This window comes from Rhinolophus ferrumequinum, chromosome 23 (genome assembly GCF_004115265.2).
Source record: "Rhinolophus ferrumequinum isolate MPI-CBG mRhiFer1 chromosome 23, mRhiFer1_v1.p, whole genome shotgun sequence".
NCBI classification, from domain to species: domain Eukaryota; kingdom Metazoa; phylum Chordata; class Mammalia; order Chiroptera; family Rhinolophidae; genus Rhinolophus; species Rhinolophus ferrumequinum.
Genome location: NC_046306.1, coordinates 36,369,183 through 36,395,211, shown reverse-complemented (window position 1 = coordinate 36,395,211; position 26,029 = coordinate 36,369,183). Strand labels below are relative to the sequence as shown.

General features: G+C 35.9%; 1 protein-coding gene across 2 annotated transcripts in view; it reads right to left on the bottom strand.

Moving 5' to 3' along the window:
- Window positions 1-26,029, bottom strand: part of MACROD2 (mono-ADP ribosylhydrolase 2) — a 2,095,255-nt gene that overhangs the window by 43,588 nt on the left and 2,025,638 nt on the right. Inside the window, exons 15-16 of one of the 2 annotated variants that reach the window (XR_004421812.1) lie at window positions 16,399-16,472; window positions 16,043-16,135 (exon numbers count right to left, since the gene is read on the bottom strand). Coding sequence is in view for 1 of the 2 variants with exons in the window: in XM_033094758.1 (XP_032950649.1) it covers window positions 16,043-16,135 (93 nt within the window). In the remaining variant the exon portion in view is untranslated. The remainder of the gene's footprint in view (window positions 1-16,042; window positions 16,136-16,398; window positions 16,473-26,029) is intronic. The other variant, XM_033094758.1, reaches the window with a different exon arrangement.

Here is a 26,029-nt window from a genome sequence, read left to right as displayed (position 1 = left end):
CTCCACGGAGTGATGAACTGGAATGCCACCTGTGGATTCTCCTAAAAGTTACTTTCTCTGTCTCTCTCTGGGGTGTGTACAAAATTTAAAAGACTATAAATATAGCAACACTGTGGTGGGCCATTTACTAAAACTAAAGGACTTAGCCATGGAGAACCAGAGCATCAACACCGAGGACTGTAACAAATACTGCTGTGAGCATGGGCTTGGTCTCCAGTGTTCTGTTTATGCCAGTGGTAGGCTGAAGTTACCATCAACAACACAGCCTTGATTGATGATATTCTCCCAGGTGCATCCCTTGATATGCACCAAGTTTATTATTTTTTTAATCTGTAATTTTTGTTAGATGTATGAGATGAGATAAAAAATATGATGTTTAAATTAAAAAAAATTACAGTAAAAGACACATTGCCATTAATCCCCCTCAAAATACTCCCACTCGCTTTAAACACACTTATCCCATTGTTCTTGCTGCTTTCTGAAGCAGCTCTGGAGGTCCGCTTTCATGAATGTTTTGAGTTGCGCTGTCATGGCTACCTCAATGTCCTGAATCAATTCAAAACATTTACCTTTTGGGGAAGTACCTGAAGTCACATGGTGTCAGATCCAGTGAATAAGGTGAATGAGGACACACCATAATGTTTTTATTTGACAGAAATTGTCATATACCAGAAGGGATGTATGACACGGAGCCTCTCCTTTGTTACCAAAGAATAGGGTGAATGCTGCTGTGAGTGCCATCAAATGGTAAGGCAGGGATCTTCAATAAGGGAAGCGGCGCTTTGAATCTTAGTAACAGTGTATGACAAGTTTCAACTTATTCGGTGCAGTTACTTGGGTGTGAGCTATGGTTGAGAGAAGGTGTGTTTTAAAGTGTGCTGTAAATCATCCTCCATCATGACAACACTCTGTATTACACATCATTTCTGTTACACAGCAATTTCTGTCAAATAAAAACATTATGGTGTGTCCTCACCCACCTTTTTCACCAGAGCTGGCACCATGTGACTTCTGTCTCTTCCCCAAAGTCAAAATAACCATGAAAGGTAAACGTTTTGAATGCATTCAGGACATCGAGAGACAGCCATGACAGTGCAAAGACACTCACGAAGGAGGACTTCTAGAGCTGCTTTAGAAAGTGGCAAGAATGATGGAATAAGTGTGTTCTAAGTGAGGGAGAGTATTTTGAGGGGGATTAATGACAATGTGTCTTTTACTGTAATATTTATATATATATATATATATATTTTTTTTTTTTTTCATTTAAACATTCACTGTTTTGAACATTCACACGCCTTGTACATATTCAGAATGGGGCCAGGAAGGTTAGTATGGAGTAAATTTTTGGATGTAACTATACTCAGGATTGACTTCAAAGCCTTCAATAAGAGCATACAACTTCTCAAAGCCATTGTTTTGAAAGAAATTTCACTTATTTTGGATGTCCAAATCTTAGTTTATACATGTTATAATCAATTTAGAACAAAAACAGGCTTGCTTTTGAGAATTAGCTGCATGCTCACATTGCGTGTTTAAGAAATAATTTATTGGATGCTTATCTGAGTTTCTAGGACTCTGTGTGGCAGCCACAAGAATGTGCCTTGCAGATTTCCAAACACAGGGAGTGTCATCGACTGAGCACCCAGCTGCTGGGCTCAGGAGTCCACCACTGCATTTGTTCTGAGGCCATGATTCCCACATGCTGCTCCAAACCAGTGACTGAGGGGAACTGAGGAATGTCTGAATTTGCCACCAAAACTCCCAGGTGCTTTACCAAAACTTTCTTACTTTCTACACTTCCCAACCTTCCTTCCCTTGGGAGTCACACTTACAGTGTGGTCTGATGGCTCTCCCCTCCTTCACCAGTCCCTCCTTCTTTTCTCTCATACAGGCATTTGTCTGAAGAAATAAAAGACATTTGCCACATGAATCCCACTTTAGCATCTTCTAAGAAGACCTGGACTAACACTCTACACCTTAGAACAACTTGCTCCACTGAGAACCACTAGAATCTGCTGGTATTTCAACTTATGGTTCAACTCTAGACAGGTCAACCCAAATCATCTTGTTTTCCATTTTGGGCAAGATACTCAAAGTTCTAGGCTTAGCGGGTTTAGTGTGTTCAGGCAAGCATTTCCTCCCAGCCTGTGAAATGTTTGAATTGCATTTCTGTCGTTTAAAAAGGACTGGCTTGGTTTGAAAAGAAATAATAAAATTTGGAGAGAAAGATCTTGGTTTCGATAAGACCGCATAAAATTGTGTGTTGAAAGGGTCCCTGTCTCTGGGTTCCCAAGTCTGTGTTCCCACATCTGGCTGATTTTATTTTGTTGCTGATTTGCCAGAGTCCAAATCATGAGGATTCATAGGGCCCAAAATGTGATTCGGGAAAGTGATTGTGAGGGACTTCTAGTCTATCCCTAAGGAGGGATGGAAGGGATGCTAAGTCTCCCAACACAATTCTCATATCCTAAGTTCTTTAAAACACCAAGGACCATAATCCAGGAGCAAAACACTGGGGAGACATGGGGATGAGCTGTCCATGAAGGCTTTCAGAGACCTCCTTGTAGCTAAATTCATGAACATACTCTAAAGAGGATAAAGCCAAAAGCAGTATGATATAACAAGATTGTGAAATCATAGTGTTATTTTTTTCTATTCTCTAGAACTGCTTTGTTACAATACGGTTGGTACAAAATATAAATTCTAGAGGGAAAATAAGATAAAATGGTAAGAAGACAAAGCACTATTCTTTAATATTCTGTCCCCAGATCTTTGTGGCTGTGATCACTGGCATATGCTGAGATAAGAAGTGAGTGTCTGTGGGATTTTGTACCCAGCACAAAATGTCACAAGATGTTGGTCCTGTGGGAGCCCAGCAGAGAAGGGCTTTTGAAGGTCAGTTCTCTGCAGTTAGGCTGTGTGGTGCTGCTGGGGTGATTCAAATGTACCAGGACCTACATCATAAGCCCATCTGGTTTTCTCTCTCTCATCATCTTTTTCTAAGGTGAGATTTCAATATTTAATAATCTTAAAGAGAATTAAGCCACCAATGATAATATAGCTTATATAAAGCAAGAACCTCAACCCTGGCATTTAAAATCAAGTACAGTAGAGAGAAAATTTGGACTTCTGCCATTGTAGTCTAAAACTGAACCCATCAGGAATGACCTCGAAGAATTAGGAAGAGTTACCACTGTCTCTCTCAGCAATTCCTTACAGTTACTGATTTTGGTAGAATCCAAATTTCTTTTTGTCCTCAATCCAGCACTTCTGAGAATGTAGCTCCTTTGGGAATTATGACTTTCTTTATAGGATGGATTGTGGAGGGTGAAGGGTATTGTTTCTGTCTCCTGCTTTATAATATGCTTTGATTCCAACAGCAAAAGTTGAAAGAAACTGTAGTAAATATAAAACCCCAAAACAAGGAACACAAGAAAGGGAAGGGAATTAATGATAAATCCTAAAACTTTAAATCTCCAAGATGAGTAATAGCTGTTTCCATGTTCCTGTCCCTGTTTTGCCAGGTTTCTATACAAATATCAACTAGAATTATGACAGTCATGTTATATATGCTGCAAGATTTACTACCTAATGCCCAAGTAAAAATAATGTTGGTGGGAGAACATAGATCCACCCCCATTAATGTTTTATTCCTTAAGTTTGCAGGCCCATTTGTTCCAGATTTTAGAATTGTTTGCATGGCTCTGTCACTTCTGCTTGGGGACAGAACCAGCTGTGACAAATGCAGTCTCATGACGCAGCACATCTGCCAAATGCTGCAGAGTGTTTTTCTCAATCAGCTGCATCCCTTCAATGAGGACTTTTAATATCAAAGACGTCGACAGCTAAAGGAAAACTACTGCACTTCTAGCTGGGGCACATTTGGAGGTTGAAAGTAGCTGGATGTCTCTCAGGGTGCCCTTGTGGTCCCACATTGTGCTTGTAGGAACTAGGGAGTAGATTAGCTAAGTCATGTTAGGGCAGAAGGTAACATTTGATCCAGTGTTCCTGTAGTTCATAGGTTTATCACTATTCACCACAAAAATGTGAGGCTTTCCATTGGTTTCAAGTGTGGGCTTCTGTTCAGAACAATGATGACAATAATTAATATTGATGAAGAGTTTATTATGTGTCTGGCACTATTGCTAGAACTTTACACGTATTAAATCATATGATCCTTATAAACAATCCTCTGAGATAAGTACTATTGTTATCCCCACGTACAAATGGGGAAACCAAGTCCAGGTTAAATAACTGGTTCCTGGCTCATTAGAGAAAAGCCTGCCTGTAAGCCCAGATAGTCTGGCTGCAGAATCAGGCTGGCTCTTGGTCTCACTGCTAGGGTACTGCACCATCTTACCAGGGGAGATGTTCATACTCAGAGTTGCCAGGGCCTGAGGTGTCTATGTCTTTTAAAAACAAATCTTTAGCCTTTGATTTGACAAATGAAGGTCTGGATCACTGTGTGCAATTCTATGTCATGTTATGAGAGAAATGTTGGCAAATCCAGCTTGCTTACAAGTATGCAGCCAAAATGATAAAGGGTTTGCAAACTATAATATGAGTGGCATTTGGAATAAGTAAGGACTGAATTCAGTGACTAACCAGAAGATATAAGAGATAGCTCTTCAGATTCCTTTTAAACACTTCAAACATATGGGCCAGGCTCATTTCAGTTCCCGATTCAGGGCAGAACTGCAATGAATGAGCAGAAACAGAAAATCTAGTTCATTTCTTTCTGTACACTCCGAATCAGCTGAGGATGGAAGAACTGCTATGAAAGGTAGTGAGCTCCCCCTCATGTGTATCCTGTAGCAGAGGCTAGAACATCTGCTGGGAAGGAATAGGGCCTTTGTGCAGCAGGGTGGGAGGTTAAACTGGGTGACCTCCAGGATCCATTTCAACCCCAAAATTTACAGAAAGGTAAGATTTTACCATTTCAGAAAGGAGCTACGTTGAAATTCAGCAGACACCTCCTTGAATATCATATTTTATCAGGCACAACACATTAGGGCAAATTATAGGGGTGAGGGTGTAGAAAGGATGTAGGGCCACAACCTCCACAGCAACTCGCAGGTCCTGCCTCCACCAACTGAATGTCTGACCCTGCTCAGGTGCATTACCCTCATACCCTTAATTTGTATAACTTCAAAATGGAGGAAAATGGGTTCATCATTTTGGAAATTTCTGAAATAATGACAATTGATACCAAAAAATTTCTGATTAAGCATCAGTTATTTGGAAAATGGAATAAAACAGTTATTCTGCCCACAGCACTCTAGGGAAGCTATTGTATACGAAGCTCTAGAGAAGATCATTTCAGGACATTTTCTGGACATTGAGTTTGCCAATATACCTTGGGCCTCTTTGTATCTTGTTATAAAGTGAAGGCCTTGTCAGCAATTTCTTTTCCTTTTCTCTTTGTCTTACTCTTTCTGAATTAATACAACTAGTTTCGTGATCCAGATCTGGTCCCCTGGCTGGGATAGTCTAGTTTCTTAGGGCCTACTGTAATGCAGCTTTACTGTAATTGATTTTTCATTCGTCTATGCAAAACTAAAATTTATGGAGAGCATCTATTTATAAAAGACCAAGTTCTTTTTGTCCTACCTACTAAAAACTTTCACTCTGCTTATATCTTTCTATAAGTCAATTTGTACTTCAAACATTGTCATATTTTACAGACAACAAGTTAATTTATAAGTGTTTGGAGTCTGTTTCACAAGCATACCCCATAGCATATGTCATGCGGGGTGGCCTGCGGGGTCTCTGCTCCCGCTCCCCACATAAGAATACAGGACATGGTGAGGCCAAAAAGGAACACCTATGGAGCCATAGGTAGGGGAGTCATACCACTACAGTCTCACTAGAGGCTGGATTCACACGACGTGCGACCTGCTGTCTGCTTTTCTGCCAACCGACAGACTCTCCTCGACTCCCTAACAAAGCCACAGCAGTTATATTGGTGGCCAATGACTAAATGGTTACAGCTGACGGCCAACTAGCCACAGCTGACGGCCATCCACTACCCGAGCCAGCACCCCTCCACGTGAGGCCGAGAGCCTGGAAACTGCTCTCTGGGTCTCTGTCCCCACAGCATAACACTACTCACAACACACTTCCCATGTTTTAAAAGTAATTTTCCTCTAAATCATCATTGCAATGTCCACTAAAGTTGTGGCATATATATAAAATCCTCATTATAGGCACATATCCATATTGATGCATCGCTCTTCAAAAAGAAACTGATAAGTTCATTTGAGGTTTTTTAAAAAACGTCATTCTCATCAAATGTAGGCATTGGTTATTTTAATATGAAAAAGATGGTAGTGGATTTACAAAGAATAATTCCCCTCTTACCCAAATCTTGGTAATGAGAAATTGACATAAGAATACACGTAATCATCCTTCCAGCCAACACCTGAGGCTTGGAGCCTCCCACTTGAGTGCTTGGGGAAAATACACATCCCACAATTCAAGGATGAGCCCTTGTCCCTCTCCTAACATCCCACAAAAAATCCTGTGCTTCATCTACTTAAGCACTACTTCACTCTATTTTAATAAAAATAGAATTCAATTTTGTCTCAAAAACTTGCTTTCTCACACGTATGGGGAAAAGGGCTTGGGCTGTGGGATCAGCTGCTGCAATACATGTGGCTACTCAGAAATAAAGGGGTTTCACCACCACTCAAAGGCAGGGAGCAAATCTGCCTGCGCTTAATTAATTTAGCCTCCTTATCAAATGCTAGGAACTACAAAGGAGGCTTACCAGCTAGCTTCCAACAGCCAAAGGATAAAACACTAAATGAAAAGGCTAAGAGATTTAGCAAACAAACTGTTTGCCATTTGGGAGTGACTCAGGGCTATCCAAAAAGCGCTCCTTGATTGAAATCAATTAAAAGGAAGCAAGCACTGACCCTGCTGAAGAGAGCTTAAATATCCCACCTGCCCAATAATGGTCCCAATAGAGCTCCAAAGCCCTGGAGGCCTCATGAATATTCTGAGAATTTAAAATACCAAAAGAAGGAGGGATGAGATAGAGGAAAGAGCTCTTTGCTTCTAAACAATACCAGCTCTCCTGTGGTTTTGCATAGCCTTCCAGAATTCGCTTTTCAAGCTCTTTATTGAAATTGCTCAGGTCTTTAACTGATCTCCCGCGAGGGCTCAAAAGCCTTAAGCTAATTACATTTGGCTGAGATATGCTTGATGAGATGGGAAAAATATAAAGCTTTTGAAAGGGTGAAAAATCTCTAACCATCTGCTGGTGGTGTTACTAAAAGAACAATAGGGGAGAAGAAAGAGGAGGCAGCTAGCCAGAGTGGAAAGGTACAGGATTTCTTTAATTACGGGGTCAATGAGACTATTACTGCTTGGAATGTCAGGAAAGGCAGGCCAAACAAGTTTAGGAGACTAGGCAACAACAGTGGTTAGCAAATAAGCAAAGCCAAACATGGACACCAAAAAAGGGACACATTTTTGAGGGAGAAAGGGGAATTAGGTCAGCTTGGTTTAGAAAGTCATTTCTAATTAGAAATCACAAGTAGTTTATGAAAAGGAGAGAAAGATATGCCCCTAAATTGTAATTAGGTTTCAAAACAACCTCTGTACGCTTTTCAGGTTATCTGTGGTCCTCAAAGGCAGTTTCAGAAGGAGCCCTGGTGAAGTCCGTTCTCTCTAATGCATGAGCCAAACATTTGCTTCTGTTAATCTTGGCAATCCAGGTGAACAGCCTGCCTTTAGCTTTCAAATCAACGCCCAGGTGTTGATTCAATATGGCAGCTTATGTGCATTGCTCTAAAAGCCCTGTTCAGCTTCTCCATTTATCTATCCTCTATCTATCTATCTATCTATCTATCTATCTATCTATCTATCTATCTATCTATCTATCTATCTATCTATCTATCTAACTAATGCCCTCAAATTCAGCTGAGAAAATGTTAGATTTTGGGAGACAAACTGACTTAAATCAGGTAGGGACTACTAAATCAAGTTTATTTTTCCTTTGCATAGGGTAACTCCAGCAAGTTGAGCAGCAATGTCCAAAATCCTATTTTCTCCCCCAAAATTTGCAGAGGAAATGCCATTTTCTTTCACATTACTACATCTTGCTTCTGTGTCTGAAGATGGGTAAAACTACTAAATAAGAGGGAAAATTTCCCCTCTTTTTTATACACTTTTCCTCAAAACCAGGGGGGAAAAATGACTCTTCAGTAGTGAACACATTTTTCAGATACACAACTCAGGATGCCCTTGGAGTACCCCAGGTCTGCTTTCCAATGGATAAACACAATCCTCTTCTGCATGTAGTCCCTTTGTTCCCCTTTCCACATTTTCCCAGACCTGACACTATGGGAAGGACACACTGGGCCATTGATCACATGTGGGGAAAGAGGCCTAAAGGCAGATGATCTCAAAAATCCTGGGGTTCGAGTTGGAAAGAGGTCCTCATCCTTACCACAGCTACCCTATGCCCAGTGTCCCATCTGGGCAGGTCCTGGGAGGCCAGGGTGATGCTCAAAGACCTCCCACGGTGCCTGCTTTGAGTCAGCTGGTATGGATAACAAGGGTTATTTAGTGGTTCTCAAAGTGTGGTCCCTGGACCAGCAGCATCAGCATCACTTGGGAACGTGTTAAAAATGCAAATTCTCACCTGCCCACCACCCCCAGATCTGCTCAATCAGGAACTTGAAGTATAGGAACCAGCAATTCCTCCTTTAACCAGGCATCCTGAGAAGAGGTATGTTCAATATCATCTATCTATCTATCTATCTAGCTATCTAGCTAGCTATCATCTAACATCTATCATCTATTTATAAGCATTATCTATTCATCTATTAGGTTGGTGCAAAAATAATTGCAGTTTTTGCAATTATTTTTAGTCTTTAAACCGCAATTACTTTTGCACCAACCTAATATATTTCATATTTAAACACTCCACACTCCAAAAAATAAAATAAAATAAAATAAAATAAAATAAGGCAGAAGGAAAGGTCTATGGACTTTTCAAAAGAACAGTCTAAATATGGATGCAAAATATGAGAGTGGTGGTGCCATACAGAATGTGGTCCATGGACCAGCAGCCTCACTATCACCTAGAAACTCAACAGAAGTGCAGATTCCCAGGCCCACTGGGCCCTATTATATCAGAATCTCTGGGGTAGGGTCCAATAATCTGTTTTAATTTGTATATACAATGAAGTTTGAGAGCCACTATGCTAGAATAATATAACAACTATATTTGTGGTCAGTTTGGCCTTGCACTGTTAGAAAACTATTACGGTGAAGAAGTTCTTTATTCCCATTTTGTGGTGTTAGTCAGGGAGAGCCAAATTGGAAAGTTTGTTAGACATGAATTTTATATCTCCTTTATTTCCAAAAATGTATTGTTTGAATATTTGTTTTATCCAGACCAGAAAACAGAAACCAGCTCTTTCTTTTCCTTCCATCCTTCTTTCTTCTCTCCCTCATTTCTCCCTATCTTTTCATTTTTTTCTTTCCTCCCTCCCTCCTCCCTTTCTTCATTTCCCTAATGCCTTTACTGTAATTCCTTTCCTTCCAATCTCCTAGAGATGCATAACTATTCTACTGGCACTTACTGTGGCCATAGTAATTAGATTTACCTGAATTAAATTCCAGTTGTGCAAGCAACAGAGACTGACATTAAAAAGGAATGGACCATGATAATAAAAATGCTGCCTAATTTAGCATGGATTATAGAAGATGGGATAACTTTATGGCAATTCCTAACTAGAACATGGAAAGATATTGGAGCCTCAGCTTTCTCTGGGGATCTATTAAAACAAGGTTCGGATAGATTTTCAACATGGTTCAGAGAAACCATGTTGAGAGATAATGTATTCGTTTTCTATTGCTGTTGTAACAAGTTACCATAAACTTAGTGTTTTAACATAACACACATGTATTATCTCATAGTTCTGGAGGTCAGAAGTCAGAAACAGATTGTATGGAGCTAAAATCATGGTATTAGCAGAGTTACTTCCTTCTGGAGCTCTGGGGAAGAATCCATTTCCTTACATATTCCAGTTTTTTAGAGTGCCTTGCATTTCTTGTCTCATGGCCTCCTTCATCTATCTTCAAAGCTAGCAACATAGCATCTTGAAATCTCAAGCTCTCTCTTTCTCTCTCTCTCTCTTTCTGTCTCTCTCTCTCTCTCTCTCTCTCTCTCTCTCTCTCACACACACACACACACACAGACACACACATACAGTATCTATATTTATCTTGTCTATTGCTTATCCTATTTAGTTATATATAATTACTAGTTTTTATGCAAGTTTTATTTGTTATGCAACCTTATCATATAAGGTTGTTGATAATATTTTGTTAATGGGAAGAAGAAGAGTAATATAACACAGTATAAAATAACTATTAATTTTGAAAATTATTCCCTTACATTAAAATACATGTCCACATTTTAAAATGTTATAAACCCATATATCTTTTGATCCTGAATATTATTACTTTATGAACTATGCTCAAAGTATATGAAAAATGAAGGACAGATGAAGTAATTTTTGTGTATAGTTGAGGAATAAACTAAATATGATAAATAGAAAAGAAACCTCTTGAAATATGTCTCTAAGAAGACATATCCATTTTCCCCCCCATCCATTCCTATTTCTCTGCAGTTTTTTTCTATTAGTTTCAATAAAATCCAAGGCTAATAAACAATGACATCTCTGAAAAATGAACAGATGTGCTTCTACGTCAAAGATGTAAACTCTGACAAGATGGTATTTATTGTTTGGAAACATGACTGGTTCATCTGACAGTACTTCCTTTAAAAGTTCACAATGAAATAACGTGATCATATGCAATCAACACAAACCCTTGCTATTGTTAAAATGCTTACCTCTCCTTTTTTTATTTTTTATCATTGCAACAGATGTCATAAATAATGTAGTGAAAATCATTCAAGCAGCAAGCTCCCTAATTATTTCCATCTTGATTATAAAACACATGAATGAAACGGTAAATCCTTGCAGTGAAATTAAATGAAAAAATAATTAACATTCAAAGTACTCCTTATACCACCTGCTCTTTATATACTGCGCTGAAATGAAGGGCACCTGATGTATAAGAGTAATGAAATAAATTGAGTTTCCTTCTAAAACAAGAGAAGAGTCGCATTTAAATTTGAAAGCACATACTCAACCAATAATCTGAGTTTAGGTTATATAGTTAAATTTGGATTGATGAGATTTTGGTCTTTACAATAGAATGTGTAAGTGAACATATTTACGCATCTGTATTAGCTCTATTAATCCCCCTCACTTTATAGATTAGACCTACATCTGTTAGTTCTTTCACTTAATAGTCTTTCTGTAAAAATGGTTATGATTAGGATATTTAGTTCACAGTCCTAATGCAAATTTCACTTATAGTATACTCAGGGAAAAACAAAAATCAATTCACCGGTAAATAAATGGAACCCCCTTTTAAGTACTGGGGCAAAAAGAAATGTGTTTAAAGGAACCTTAAATTTTTATTCCAAAAGAGAGAGATTACTTTGTATCATCCATAGACTGAAATTCTTGGACCCCAAGCCAGACTTCTTTGGGTCCCCTCTAATGAAGGTTAACATGAGAGGGAATCATTCTCCCCCATCTACCCAGTTGGGGAGAGGGTACGGACAGAGCACACACTATACCTATAGAAGGGCAAGGCATTGTGGGAATAAATTTGTTCTCAAGCCTGCTAGCAGCCACTGATCATTATTCAAAAATAGTTTTCATTTCATCTTTTCCACAACTTCAAGAAGCATGAGATAAGTACATCTCTCACTGAAGAAGGAAACTGGAACTTCAAGGGGCTCAATCAGCTTACTCGTGGTGATAGCTAGTCAGTGTCAAAGCCAGAACTAAAAATCAGCTCTTCTAAATCTTAACCTTCTTCTCTCTCTCTCTCTCTCTCTCTCTGTCTCTCTCTCTCTCTCTGTCTCTCTCTCTCCTCTCTCTCTCTCTCTCTCTCTGTCTCTCTCTCTGTCCTCTCTCTGTCTCTCTCTCGCTCTCTCTCTCCTCTCTCTCTCTCCTCCCTTCTCTCTCTCTCCTCCTCTCTCTCTCTCTCCCTCTCTCTCTCTCTCTCTCTCTCTCTTCTCTCTCTCCTCTCTCTCTCTCTCTCTCTCCTCTCTCTCTCCTCTCTCTCTTCTCTCTCTCCTCTCCTATCTTCTTCTCCTCCCTTCCTCTCTCTCTCTCTCTCTCTCTCTCTCTCTCTTCTCTCTCACACACACACACTCATGTTTAGGATTCATATGAAATCGTGAAAAGAAGTACAGAAAAAAATCAATTGCGTTGTATGGTGTTCCTGGTATCCATGGGGGATTGGTTTCAGGATCCTCCCTCCTCAGGATAACAAAATCCACATTAAGTCCCTTAGTCAGCCCGCAGTATCTGCAGGTTCTCTGTCCTGAGCCTAAGTACATGATAATCTGTATTTATTGCTGGCTTACACTTGACTTTCTGCCTGTCTATATGGATCTTTTTACAAGAAGACCTTAGACCATAATATACCTTAAGTTGATCAATTTGGTCAACCTTAGGTAAATAGATAAAATATTACTATTCCATATTATAAACACTGATTGACACAAGAGAAATAATTGGGATATATACATTGTATATAACACAGAGAAACAGTCCAATATATTCATAAGAAAACATAAATATAAATTACATGAAATAATAACACTGTTAATACAGTTAAGATTTTATATCAAATATTTCTAAATTCAAATAGAAATTAAAATCTACAGAAAAATGTTTTAATGCAGGCTTTGTATTTATGTTAAGACATCAGATCCGTTTTAGAGGAGATCTCCTATAATATTACTTTCCTATTTGGTTATTAACCTAAGTAATGTTATTCTACAGAATTTCATATGTGCTGCAGAACCTGCTGGGAAAGCAAAAAACTGGATTCATTTAGGAAGAAGCAATGTGGCTATATGAGAAAAGCTGCCATATGTGAAACCGCACTTTATGCCTGTTGAAATTTTATATTTCAGGTCTCCTAGGGACCTGTCCATTGTGCTATTGTGTAATTTTATCAGCATGAACTTCTGCTGAATATTTTCTCTTCTTTCAATATCCATATTTTGGTAGAGCTAACTTCAGAATTTAATGTGCAACATCTGTGCCTGTACACCTGGGACCATAGAAGATGTATCCTGAAGATTATCTACATTTTCTAATCTTATAGAATGTTATAAAATGAGAGAAAAGGTTATACATTTTGCCTGGTCTGAAATTTTTTAAAAGAAACCTCTTTCTGTCTCCTTACAAAGATTCTCAAAATAAAAAGAACCGATATTCTAAAGATATAAGAATATTCCTACAAATGTAATAGAAGACTCATTTGTTTCTGTTTGCAGATAAGAGTAAGTCTTACTACATATGTGCAACTTTTCATTAAGAGACACTGTGAATATACACAAAACCTGGAGCTATTTTTTCAAAATGTTTTCAAATAAGGCGCTTTAATAACTATATGAAATAAAACCAAAGAAAATTCTACTATTTTTATCTTGTTTACTATTTTTATTCTGTGGATCTACCAATAATCAATGACTTCTTTTAAAATAGAAATTACCGAATCATTATGTTATACAACTGAAACTAATACAATAATATATGTCAATTACATCTCAATAAAAAAATAAATTGGTGCGAGGGGGGTGGTAGATGGAGGGTAAAGGGGATCAAATATATGGTGATGGAAGGAGAAACTGACTTTGGGTGGTGAACACACAGTGTGATTTAAGATAATGTAATACAGAATTGTACAACCTGAAATCTATGTAACTTTACTAACAATTGTCACCCCCCCATAAACTTTAATGAAAACAAAATAAATAAAATAAATGACAAACAAATAAAAATTATGGTTGAATCAGCATTTTTTAAACAGAAGATTGAGATCTTGACAAAGAAAAAGGACTCTATGAATAAGGGGATACCTCCTACCCTCACATTCATTAATTATTTATCTTTATAGAATAAAATATGCATATCGAAAACTCCCTGCTAGAGACAGTGCTAAAAATGAAATGTGCAGAATAATTTGTTGTTGAAGGATAATGTAGAATATGTGAAGTTTACAAGTATTAAAATAGTAAGAACAGTTAAGAACTTGAGGAACTGCACATGTGGATTCTCTTAGCTTTTTGTCATGAATTTATCAAATTCTGATAAATACTAATCACTCATGGAGTGCTTTCTGTGTGCCAGGTATTGTTGTAATTGCTTTACCTGTGTTAACTCAAATTTTCCCCACAACTGTATATGATAGGTACTTTCATCATTGCTATCTTACAGATAAAAACAACAGGCATGGAAAGATTAAACAACTTGCCCATGGTCACCACCTTGGTAATGAGAGGCAGAGCTACCACACAGCACCCTAAATCTACATTGCCCGTCTTTCCTTTGGTAACTTTTCTTATATTTAACAGAACAGCTTTTAACTCTTGTTTTGAAGCAAAGAATAAAATGATAAAGGTGATGCATTTTAAGTTCATTCAAATTTTAACAGAGTTATTCAAGACAGGGCCAAGTTAAGTATCTGTGGTAAAGAAAGGAAGGCACAATGCAGTTAATTCAAGCCCACAGGCATTATTAATCTCCTACAGGGAAAAGTCAAATCCTAACTAAAAAAAAAAAAAAAAAATTCAGCTTCAAAGTTTTTACAAGCAAGTAGCAGAATTTGACCTCACTTCTTTCTCACATGCCATTCCACCATTTGCAGAAGAGGATTGGTATTCTCACAACGGAGAGGGGCAAGGTGGGTAGTTAACCCTCCAGTAATTAGAGGAGTGCTCCAAGCTGGGAATACGCGGGAAGAAGGGTAACAGTCTCTGTGTGCTGAACAGAATCTTTCAAGTGTCTGTTATTGTCCTCAGACATAAACACTCCAAATACACCATTTATTTGACTTGCCAGGAACATGGTGTCATGAGCCTGAACTAGGATTGCAGTAGAAAAAAGGTTATTAAAGGCATAGATATGGAAGAATATTGTGCTCTAAATGCACCGGAAAAATAAATGTCAAAATCACTAACATGGCTTATTAATTAAACAGCAATCAATGTCCCTGCCAAGAAGAGTTCATAATTTGGAATCTGTAGCTACTATTGACCTGATTTTACAATTGAGATCATGTCTGCATTTTAATTTGGAAACAAAATTCATCACTGTGTTCTATAAACAAGGCCTGTCAAGTTATTACCTTGCAACTGCTTTGCAAACACGTATTTATTCAAGAGCATCATTTATGATACAGTATACCAGATAAATTATTTCAGTTTTTATTTCATATTTTAGTTTCTTTAAAGAGATTGCTTTATATGTGAAAGTGGAATTCTTCACGTTCTTCAATAAATACTAAATTTCTTTGATAATAGTTTTTTAAAAAAGATTCTATCTCTATTCCAATATATTGGCTTCTTGCCCCAAATACTGGTTCAAAATTTACAAAGTGTTCATCCCTCCTATGTATTCAGAAATCATTATAATGCTCACTTATTTTTTAACAGTATTCAATATTATGGTATGCTAATATTAGCAGAAGAAAGGTTGCAATTAGAGAGTTCATATAATGTGCATATTTTACATAAATTGCTTTCCTTAACCACTACTATATAAAGGATGGCAGAATAAAAATCAATACAAACGTTTAATCTATTTGTTTTATAGCCATCTCAAATTTTCTAAGACTCTTCCATCTAGTCCATAATTTCGATTTCTTATGAGCTTTCTCAATTTTTAAATTAAGTTGAATCTAAATGAAAAATAAAAACATCTTCATACCATTTGGAAGAACAAAAAACTCTTACAAGTATCTTCTTTCGCTACTTCTAGATTTATTGTACTCTCAAAAGAAGGTTTAGGATTAAAGAAATGTTTCTTCCCCCCCTTAACAGACGGCAATTTGCTCAGAGTTATGAGGATAACTCTGATAGTGAATTCTAAGCAGGAATCCAAAGAAACTCTCTATTCTTGATGAGTTAATTTAAGCGCAATCTTACCTTTTTCACCTTCCTTTTCTTCCTGGTCATCTGTGAGTGGAATCACTTCAGGTTGCTCTACAAGAGTGGCCTCTTCTTGATTTGATGAAAGCTCTATATAGAATAAGACAGAAGGATACTCAGGGATGTTTTAGTTGAAATCATTGACAAAACACAGTGACTATAGCATAGAAAGTTAAAAGCTCTTTTTTATTTTTTCTCAAGTTTTAACAGGCACACAATACAAAACACTATTGCCATTCTCCAGAAATCATTGCCTAAATCATTACGCACACCACTCACACAAAGTATATAGAGGGGTCATGGTTCACAGTTTCATATCGTTTTTTCATAACAATATACTCTGGTTCCAATACCTTCTGTTTCCATGTATGAGCTCTGTGACTCTGCCTCAATTTTTATTTCATTCTCATTGACTCATTCTCTGGTCCTGTTTAAGAACAGTGATTAAAAAATAAATGTGATACGCATGACCATAGCTTTATCCCCGGTTTGGAAAAGCAACATTTTCAGAAATCATGCTTTGGTCATACATGAAGAGGTAGAGAACAGCACTGAACCAAAGCAGAGGATGAATATCTTTGCAAATCATCAAACTTATGTCACTTATTTTATGAGAAATATCTAGATAATTAAGCAAAAACTCTTTTTAAGCTAATTGGTTGTAATTAGTATTCAGCTTGTGAATGCACGGAGCATTGATGGACACAACCTGGAAGTTTTTAAATGTTAAATAATTTCCGGGCTGCATGGGTTAACTACCTTTAATTTCCCTTTAAGATACTGATATTTCCTGCATCGATGGCTGCTAGAAAATTAAAACACTACTTGCATTTTCATTCTTCATCAATAGAGCATGAAAAACTTGAGTAATGTGAACACTCACGATTGGATCACCTAACATCTCAACCATTCTCTTAAGACACAGACTAAATACAGTGAAAGTCAGGAGAGAATTCAGCCAACTTTTCATTATGCTGGAGCTGATTATCAGCAGTAATATTTTGTTTTCTTCCACACCCCCTGGTTTCTCCTTCCCCTTTAGAAAATGTTGTGCTCATTAAGAGAGGAAATTGAAATCTCTCCATTTTTCCTCATTTTAATGAAAAATGTCATACTTAGGAAATCCAGAGCTGGGGTTGGTTATTGGCACTAAGGACATGCACTCTGCTTGGGTACATCCCTGGGGTAGATTGCATTGTTGTTCAGCTTGTCCCTACTTCTTCCTGTAAGAGGATTTTTTCTACTTTTCTGTCTGTGACTGCGTGGCCTGTAGTGGCCCCTGTGGGACAAGTGTATATTCCCATCTGTTGATGCCAAGCCTATTCTTGTGACTAGGTTTAGAAAATAGCTCAGCAATGGACATGTGTACCACATTTAAGTGGAAACTTCAAGGTCCGCTACACGTTTCCTCCAGCTCTCTTGCTCCTAATAGAGTGTGCTCCTTCGGCCTAGACCCTGGAATGAAAACATTTGGAGCAGAATCAAGCAGACATGACAAGCCTTTGTTGTTGTAAGATAATGGGACTTTTAATTGTTTAGTTTTTTGTTACAGCAGCAAACTGTATTATACAACCTCTCATTTTTATAGAGGTCTCTTTAATAAAACTAATCTTAAAACTGTCCACTATACTACTTTCCCTTTGTCATCTCTGCTAGAGTGACCAACAAAGCAAAAAAATTAAAAAAAATAAATAAAAAAAGGGTTTGTTTTTACTTTTTTTAAAAAAGTGTTTCAGGTGTATAAAACAACATAGTGGTTAGACATTTATCTACTCGAAAGTGATAACTCCAACAAGTCTACTACCCATCTGACACCATACTTAGCTATTACAATACCATTGACTATATTCCTTATTCTGTACTTTTTCATCAAGTGACTATATACACACACACACACACACACACACACACACACACACACACACATATATACATATAATTACAGTTGACATTCAGTATTATTTTATATTAGTTTCAGGTGTATAGAGTAGTGGTTAGGCATTTACATAGTCTATGAATTTATCCCCCTGATAAGTCTAGTACACATGTGACACTAATACGTAATATCTACAATATTATTGATTATATTCCCCATGCTGTATTTCACATTCCCGTAACTATTTTGTAACTACCAATTTGTACTTCCTAATTCCTTCATCTTTCTCACCCACCTTCCCAACCCCTCTCCCATTTAGCAACCATCAGTTTGTTCTCTGTATCTATGAGTCTAGTGCTGTTTTGTTTTGTTCATTTATTCTGTTCTTTAGATTCCACATATAAGTGAGATCATATGGTATTTGTCTTTCTCAGTCTGACATATTTCCCTTAGCATAATACCCTGTAGGTCCAACCATGTTGTTGCAAATGGTAAGACTTCATTCTTTTTTTAGTGCTGAGTAATAGTCCATTGTACAAATGTACCACAATTTCTTTTATCCAGCCATCTATTGTGGGCATTTCTGTTGTCTCCATAACTTGGCTATTGTGAATAGCACTGCAGTAAACATAGTGGTACATATATCTTTTCGAATTGTGTTTTCAATTTTTTTTTGGATAAATACTGAGGAGTAGTTTTATTTTAATTTTTGAGAAAACTTAAAACTGTTTTCCATAGTGGCTACACCCAATTTGCAATCCACCATCAGTGCACAAAGTTCCCTTTTCTCCACATCCTCGCCAGCGCTTGTTTGTGGATTTATTGATGGTGGCCATGACAGGTGTGAGGTGATATATCATTGTGATTTTTATTGCATTTCTCTGATGATTAGTGCTGTTTAGCATCTTCTCATATGTCTATTGGTCATCTGTACGTCCTTTTTGGAGAAATGTGTATTCAGGTCCTTTGCCTATTTTTTTTTAATTGGATTGTTTTGTTTTTTTGGTGCTTAGTTGTATTACAAATTTTGAATGTTAACCACTTATCACATGTTTTATTGGCGAATGTCTTCTCCCATTCAGTAGATATCATTTTGTTTTGTTGATGGTTTCTTTCGCTGTGTAAATTTTTGTTTTATGTTGTCCCATTTGTTTATTTTTCTTTTGTTTCCCTTACTTGAGGAAGATATACCAGTAAAAATATTAGTAAGGGTAATGTCTGAGGGTTTATTACCTATGTTTCTTTCAGGAGTTTTTACAATTTGGGGTCATACATTTGACTCTTTAATCCATTTGAGTTCATTCTTGCATATGGAGTAAGAAGGTGGTCCAGTTTCATTTTTTTTTCATGTATCTGTCCAGTTTCCCCAACAACATTATTGAATAGACTTTCTTTACCCCGGTGTATATTCTTGATTCCTTGTCATAGGATTAAATGACCATATAGGGATGGATTTATTTTTGGGCTCTTATTCTATTCCATTAACCTATGTGTTTTTTATTACTATGGCCTTGTAGTGTAGTTTGATATGAGGTACCGTGATACCTCCAGCTGTGTTCTTTTTTCTCACAATTGTCATGGCTGGTTGAGGTCTTTAATGGTTCCATATAAATTTTAGGATTATTGCTGTAGTTCTGTGAAAAAATACCATTGGTATTTTGATAGGGATTGTATTGAATCTATAGATTACTTTTCATAGTATGGACATTTTGACTATATTAATTATTTCTATCCATGAGCATGGTATATGCTTCCATTTATTTTTATCTTCTTTAATTTTCTTTCTTTAATATTTCATAATTCTCTGAGTACAAGTCTTTTACTTCCTTGGTTAAATTTATTCCTAGGTATTTTATTTATTTATTTATTTTGATGAAATTATAAATAAGGTTGTTAATTTCGCTTTCTGATAGTTCATTCTTGGTGTATAAAAATGCAAAATATATCTGAATATTAATTTTGTATCCTGCTACTTTACTAAATTCATTTATCAGTTCTAATAGTTTTTTTGGTGGAATCTTTGGGGTTCTCTCTATATAGCATTATGTCATCTCTAAATAATGACAGTTTTACTTCTTTCTTTTCCAATTGGGATGCCTTTTATGTCTTTTTTAAAATATTTTTTTGACATCCATATCTCTTGAGCTCAATTTTAATCAACAGATCTGATTTTGGTCATTGAAATAAAAATCTCAAGCTGTCTTTGATGCCCTTCTCTTAACACTCCTAAACTTTAAGGAAATACCAAGGTTTGATGATTCTGAAAAATGTTTCTCTTTTCCCACCATCCAGCAGCCTTCACCTTTACTCATTCAGGGATATATTATGTCTCACTTGGATCTATCATTTTCTTCTCTTGTAATCTATCTTGTGAATTGCTAGCAGTAATATCTTTTAAAATATGGATTTGATCAGACCTTTTCCCTGCTGATAAACCCTATCCACCCCCATTTCTCCCCACTGTTACTCAAAGTATGGTTCATGGGTAAACCACATTGGAATTACCTGGGAGCTTTCCAAAATACAGGATTTCAGGCCTCATCTCAGACCTACAGAATCATAGTCTGTATTTTAACTAAATCTCTAGGTGATCTCTATGTACATTAAATCTTGAGAAGCACTAGCCTAGAGAATATATTTGGTAATTATTAATTCCATAAAAATGCCAGAATTTACCTAAACATTTCATAAACATTTTCTCTAATCATCATATTAGCACTGTCAAATAAGTATTATGACCCCATTCTGCTTTCAAAATCTATAGCTAGGCTTATCTGACTACAAATCCTTTTTTTCTGGAAACATCTTCAAATCATAATGAGTTTAGACTTAATTTCATTATTATGTTTTTAAAAGGCCCAAAAAACTAGATAATGTCTTAGATTATCTCTATCTTTGGCATTATGTAAGGATATATCTCCTGGTAAAGATTCTAGTCACCACTAACATTTGCTTATTGGGAAAATAATACTGAGAGGAACTTTCACTGTTTATTGAGTGAGCACCATTCTCTATCACTGTTGATATGGGGAACTCCCAGGTCATTGCTGGGACCTTTAACTCATTTGTGATCTGGCCTTATCTGCACATGGAAGGGAAAGAGTAGAGCATTCAGCGTGTAGAAGCAGCCACTCTATATTCTGCTCTGTCTCCAGTCCCAGTGCTCCACTTGATAAATTTTCAGAGGAATTCTATCAAAAATAGGAAGATCACAATTCAACAGGGCCTGGTTAGGGTTAGGGTTAGGAGCACTGCTGATATGGTGGGACTGCCGGAGATGGCAGCGTATGGTGGTTGATGAATACTAGGGTTTTTCTCTATGACTTCTAAGGTCTGGCACTTCACTTTGAGGATGAGAGGCCATTGCAAGCTTTTTTTTTTTTTTTTTTTTTTTTTGGAATGCTTCTCTCCCCTGCCTTTCTTGTCCCCATTCTTGATGTGTTTGACCTGTGTGCTTAACATATTTTGGCGATCTTTTCTTGAAATGGAAATACATATATTTTCTTCTTTGTAATTTTTCTGAAATAAAGTTAGTAAAAAATGGGGGTAGAAATGTGGTGCACAGTTTTGAAATCTAAGAATAATCGTATTTCCTCCTTCCGGACTCAGAATTTGGCATATTACACAGAGGAGGTATGTGTGAGCTACTTGCCCCACACCCAGACCTGCTGTGTATTAATGATGACTCCAGCCCATCTGCCTTTCTCTTCAGTGCACTCAGACATTCCACATTCCATCCTGTTTTCTTGATCCCCATGGGGCAAGTTTATGTTTGCCACTCCAAATTCAGTCTAGTTTAATTGTACCAGTGTCCTTTGCCCTAATCCCTTTTGGCAGGGGAAACAAAAGAACATAAAGGATCCCGCAGTTTATATGTATATTTTTTTTATACAGTGAACTCAATCATTCATACTAATGGGAGGGGACCATTAGAACAGAAAACCCCAAAATCCATTCACTTTTCTTTAGAAAAAGATCACATGATTGTGTCTTTGGAGCCCTGGTAAATAACTTTGGCTCAAGCTAATGTTTTAATTAATTTGCATAAAAATTGGTCTGGGAACATCAGTCTGGAATTAAACATTTCTAGAAGATAAATCTAAATTCACTTTGTAAATGGACTATTTTTAACCAATAGCAACAATAATATAGTTTTATTGTTTGTAGATGATTAGATACTCATATCTTCCTAAGAACAAAAGCTGTGTTTTTTGATGCTTGTCTTAAAGATAATGGAAATTGTGTCCTTTTGATAAACCTAAAACTTGATTGCTGCTATTATTCAAAATTGTTCTTTTTCCCATCTTAAAATACCCCAGATTAAGAGCAAAATTTGGTTATCTTTTAATCATCCTTAGTTTTCTCCTAGGGCAAATAAAACTTTCCTAATGTAAATTATTTCTAAAATTATTATTTTTCAGTAGTTACAAAAGAAAGTCAATTTCCTTATAGAAACACTGAAAAATACATACAAGTATTGATAATTATGGATAATTTTACAACTAAGTGATCACCACTATTAATATTGTATATTGCCATCATTCTTGTGTATATACATAGGTATGTATAATATATATATGTGTATATATATATATATAAGTGTACATATATGTGTGTGTGTACATATATATGCGTTATGTGTGTTTCTTTGTGTGTATGTCTGCATACACACACGTACAGAAATATATAAATATATCCTGTAATCAAAATGAATTTACATTTTGATTCTTGCTTTTTTAATTTATATTTTATAAGCATCTGTCATTACAATTTTTTCAGAAATCTTATTTTTAAAAGAGGCATTATATTCCATGCTATAAATAAATTTTTAGATGTTTCCCTTTTTTTGTTGTCATTAAATAGAGTATTGCAATGAACATTTTTGTGAATAAATATCTCCATGATTTTGGTGAGTGTTAATTTAAGATAAATTCCTAAAACATAATTCTTGGATTAAAATATGAACATTTTATATTTATTAGATTTAGTCAAAATTGCTGATGAGGAGGTTATGCTCATAACTCTCCCACCAATGGTGTGTGAGCATGTTTGGAAGCCCTAATTATACCAATTCTGTGTATTTTCAATCCTACTTAAATATCTGATATTCAAAAGGAAAAGACACTGAAATCATGTTTTATCTGCCTTTTTAAAGTAATGGTGAGATAGGTCATATCTTCATATTTATAATGAATATATTTCATTTACGTAAATTATAATTGAGTTCTCTGTCCATTTTCCTATTGGGTTGCTTATATACAGAGGGTGCCATAAAATGTATATACATTTTAAAACTATTAAAATTGTAATACTCAATATATATCAATAACAAATGATGAACACAAGTCACATTTGACTCTGCAATTACAAGAGGTGCTCAAAGTGGTTACCATCAATGTCCAGACACTTCTGATTATGGTGAACTACTGCTTGCACAACGTTGACCAAAGTGTCCACTTGTACACATTTTTTTGGCACCTTATATTTATTTCTGTCTTATTGATGTATGAAGTATTTATTTTTGTAATAAGAAAATTAATTCTTTGGCATTTAAGCTGAGAATACTTTTTCCCAATTTAGAGTTTGATTATAAACTTTATTTATCATGTCAAAATTTATACATTCATTTTTAGCTATTTCTCTCTTACATGACATATACCCACACACATACTGCAGATATATATGTTATGCATGCATTTTATAACATATGTGCATACAATCGTGTCTCTGTATATATGAGTATTCACAGTTCAAAAAGTCATCTTTATTTCAAAATTTAGAGAAAATATCCCTCGGTTCTTTCCATCCAGTATTGTTATAGGTTCATTTTTACATTTCATCTTTGCTCCTTCTAGAATTTAGGGTGGCATAAGGAATGAGATAAGGATTCAGTTTATTTTTCCAAATGGCCAAATAGTTGTCTTAATACCATTTATCGAGTCATCTGTTTTTGAAATTGTCAGCCTAAATATGTACTGAAATCCCATATTGCCTTGGGTCGATTTCTAAACTCTTTATTCTGTTTCATTGATTAGTCTGTGCAAGCCTACAATAGGACTACACTGTGAATCACATTTTTCAAAGATTTCATGTCATTTTTAAAATTGACTGAAAATTTTCTATCTATGAATTCATCATTGCATTTCCAATCGGGTTTTATTCATATTGTATCTTTCCATGCCATTTGATACATAAAACCCATGATTTATTTAATCAGGGATTTAAATTTTATTGATATAAAATGACAAACTTTCTCACTTAAAACTTTTTTTCTAGAATTCTAACTGGATAGATTCTAAAGTAGTTTTTCATGTTTTCTTTTGATGTTCATTTCTCAAATATCCCTTTTTCTAACTTTGTGTTTTTAAACCTATACTATTTTATTGAAATTAATTCAATCTGAATGGTTTTAACACTTAATAAAGTAAACTAATTACATTTACTATCATAACTACTTGCACGTGTTTCCATCATCGTATTTGATAATACTGTGTTTGTGTTATGCTGCTACTCATTTTTTATTATTATTTGCACTGCTGAATATACTCTCATGTTTGGTATGATCTTTTTCAAAAAATGTAAAAGTAAGATATCTTTCCTTAATTCTATTATTTAATTCTAATTCTGATTATCATAAATTTTTTCAAGTTATTCTTGAACTTAATATGTTGCCAGAACCCATAGCATAATAAGATTTTTAGTTTTTCATTACCTTCACGGAAGTCAGCATTATATGCAACACCCCCAGCCCCCACCGTTGCCCCAATCCCCACCATAATCTTTGTTTTATAAACTGTGCCATTAATACTTCTTTTCTTTTCACTCTTCCTCATTTCCTTCCTTATTTCCTCCCTTTCTTCCTTCTTTTAATTATTTTATTAAAATGCAACATGCATACAGGAAGGCACACAAAATATACAGAGCTCAATTAAATAAAAGCAAGTAGAAAATCTGTATATCATTATGATAACCATCCAGCCTAGATGCCCATCTCACAGTCCAATCAAAACTTCTTTCCCGTCACCAAAGTTTAATTAACACCAACTTTCACAGTAACACCTAGATTTCCTTTATTGTTTTACCACTTTAGCACGTCTTTCTAAATATTATAGTCATTTTTCTTGCTTTTTAAAGTTGGTGTAGATGATTTGTACAATATATATGCTTTTGTACCTTCTTTAGTTTAACATTGTTTGTAACATTCATCTATAGTTTTGCCTGTAAATGTAGTTTCTCAAGATGCTTCTGCTTCATACTTACATTTGTTCCTCAGTGTATAACTTGTCTTTTTTCTCTGATTGTTTTTGAGAGTTTTCTCTTTATTACTGGTGCTGGGCTAATTAATTATGATGTGCATCATAATATTGATTATGATGTATACTTTTATTTATTTTTTTGTGTTTTAGGGTCATAGAATTTCTTGGATATGTGGGTTCATAATTTTCATAAAATTTCTGAAGAATTCCAGCCATTGTTACTTCAAATATTTTTTCTGCCACCCTCTCCCATGCCTGCCTTCAGAGATTTCAGAATTGGAATTGGAATTACCCTTGGAGTTGATCCATGTCTCACTGACACGCTTCTTTTTCTTCAGTCATTAATTCTCTCTGTATTTCAGTTTGGATAGTTTTTATTGCTACATCTTCAGATTCACTAATCTTTTCTTCTGTAGTGTTGAATCTGCCATTATGTCCATAAAGTATAATTTTCATCTTAGCCACTGTTTTTCATCTCTAGAACTTCAATTAGTATCTCTAATTAACATGGACAATCCTTCTTTTAGCTTCTGGAAGATGTGGAATACAATTATAATAATTTTAAATATGACCTTTTATATTATTACTCCATTTGTGCCATTTCTGGATTGATATCTATCAATTGATTTATTTTCTTCTATTGGTTATACTTGCCTGCTTTGTCAAGAATAGGGCAGGGTCTGAGATTTTACTTTACTTGCAAATTAGCAAGTTAGCTAGCCACAATTTCATGGATGCTGACAGAAGACATGACTACCAGGCTATGAAGAACAGTTTATTATTCAGAGCAATAGCAGTAGCCAGAGTACGTGTGCCTATTTCCTGAGTCTCAGTTCCCACAGGGAGACCAAG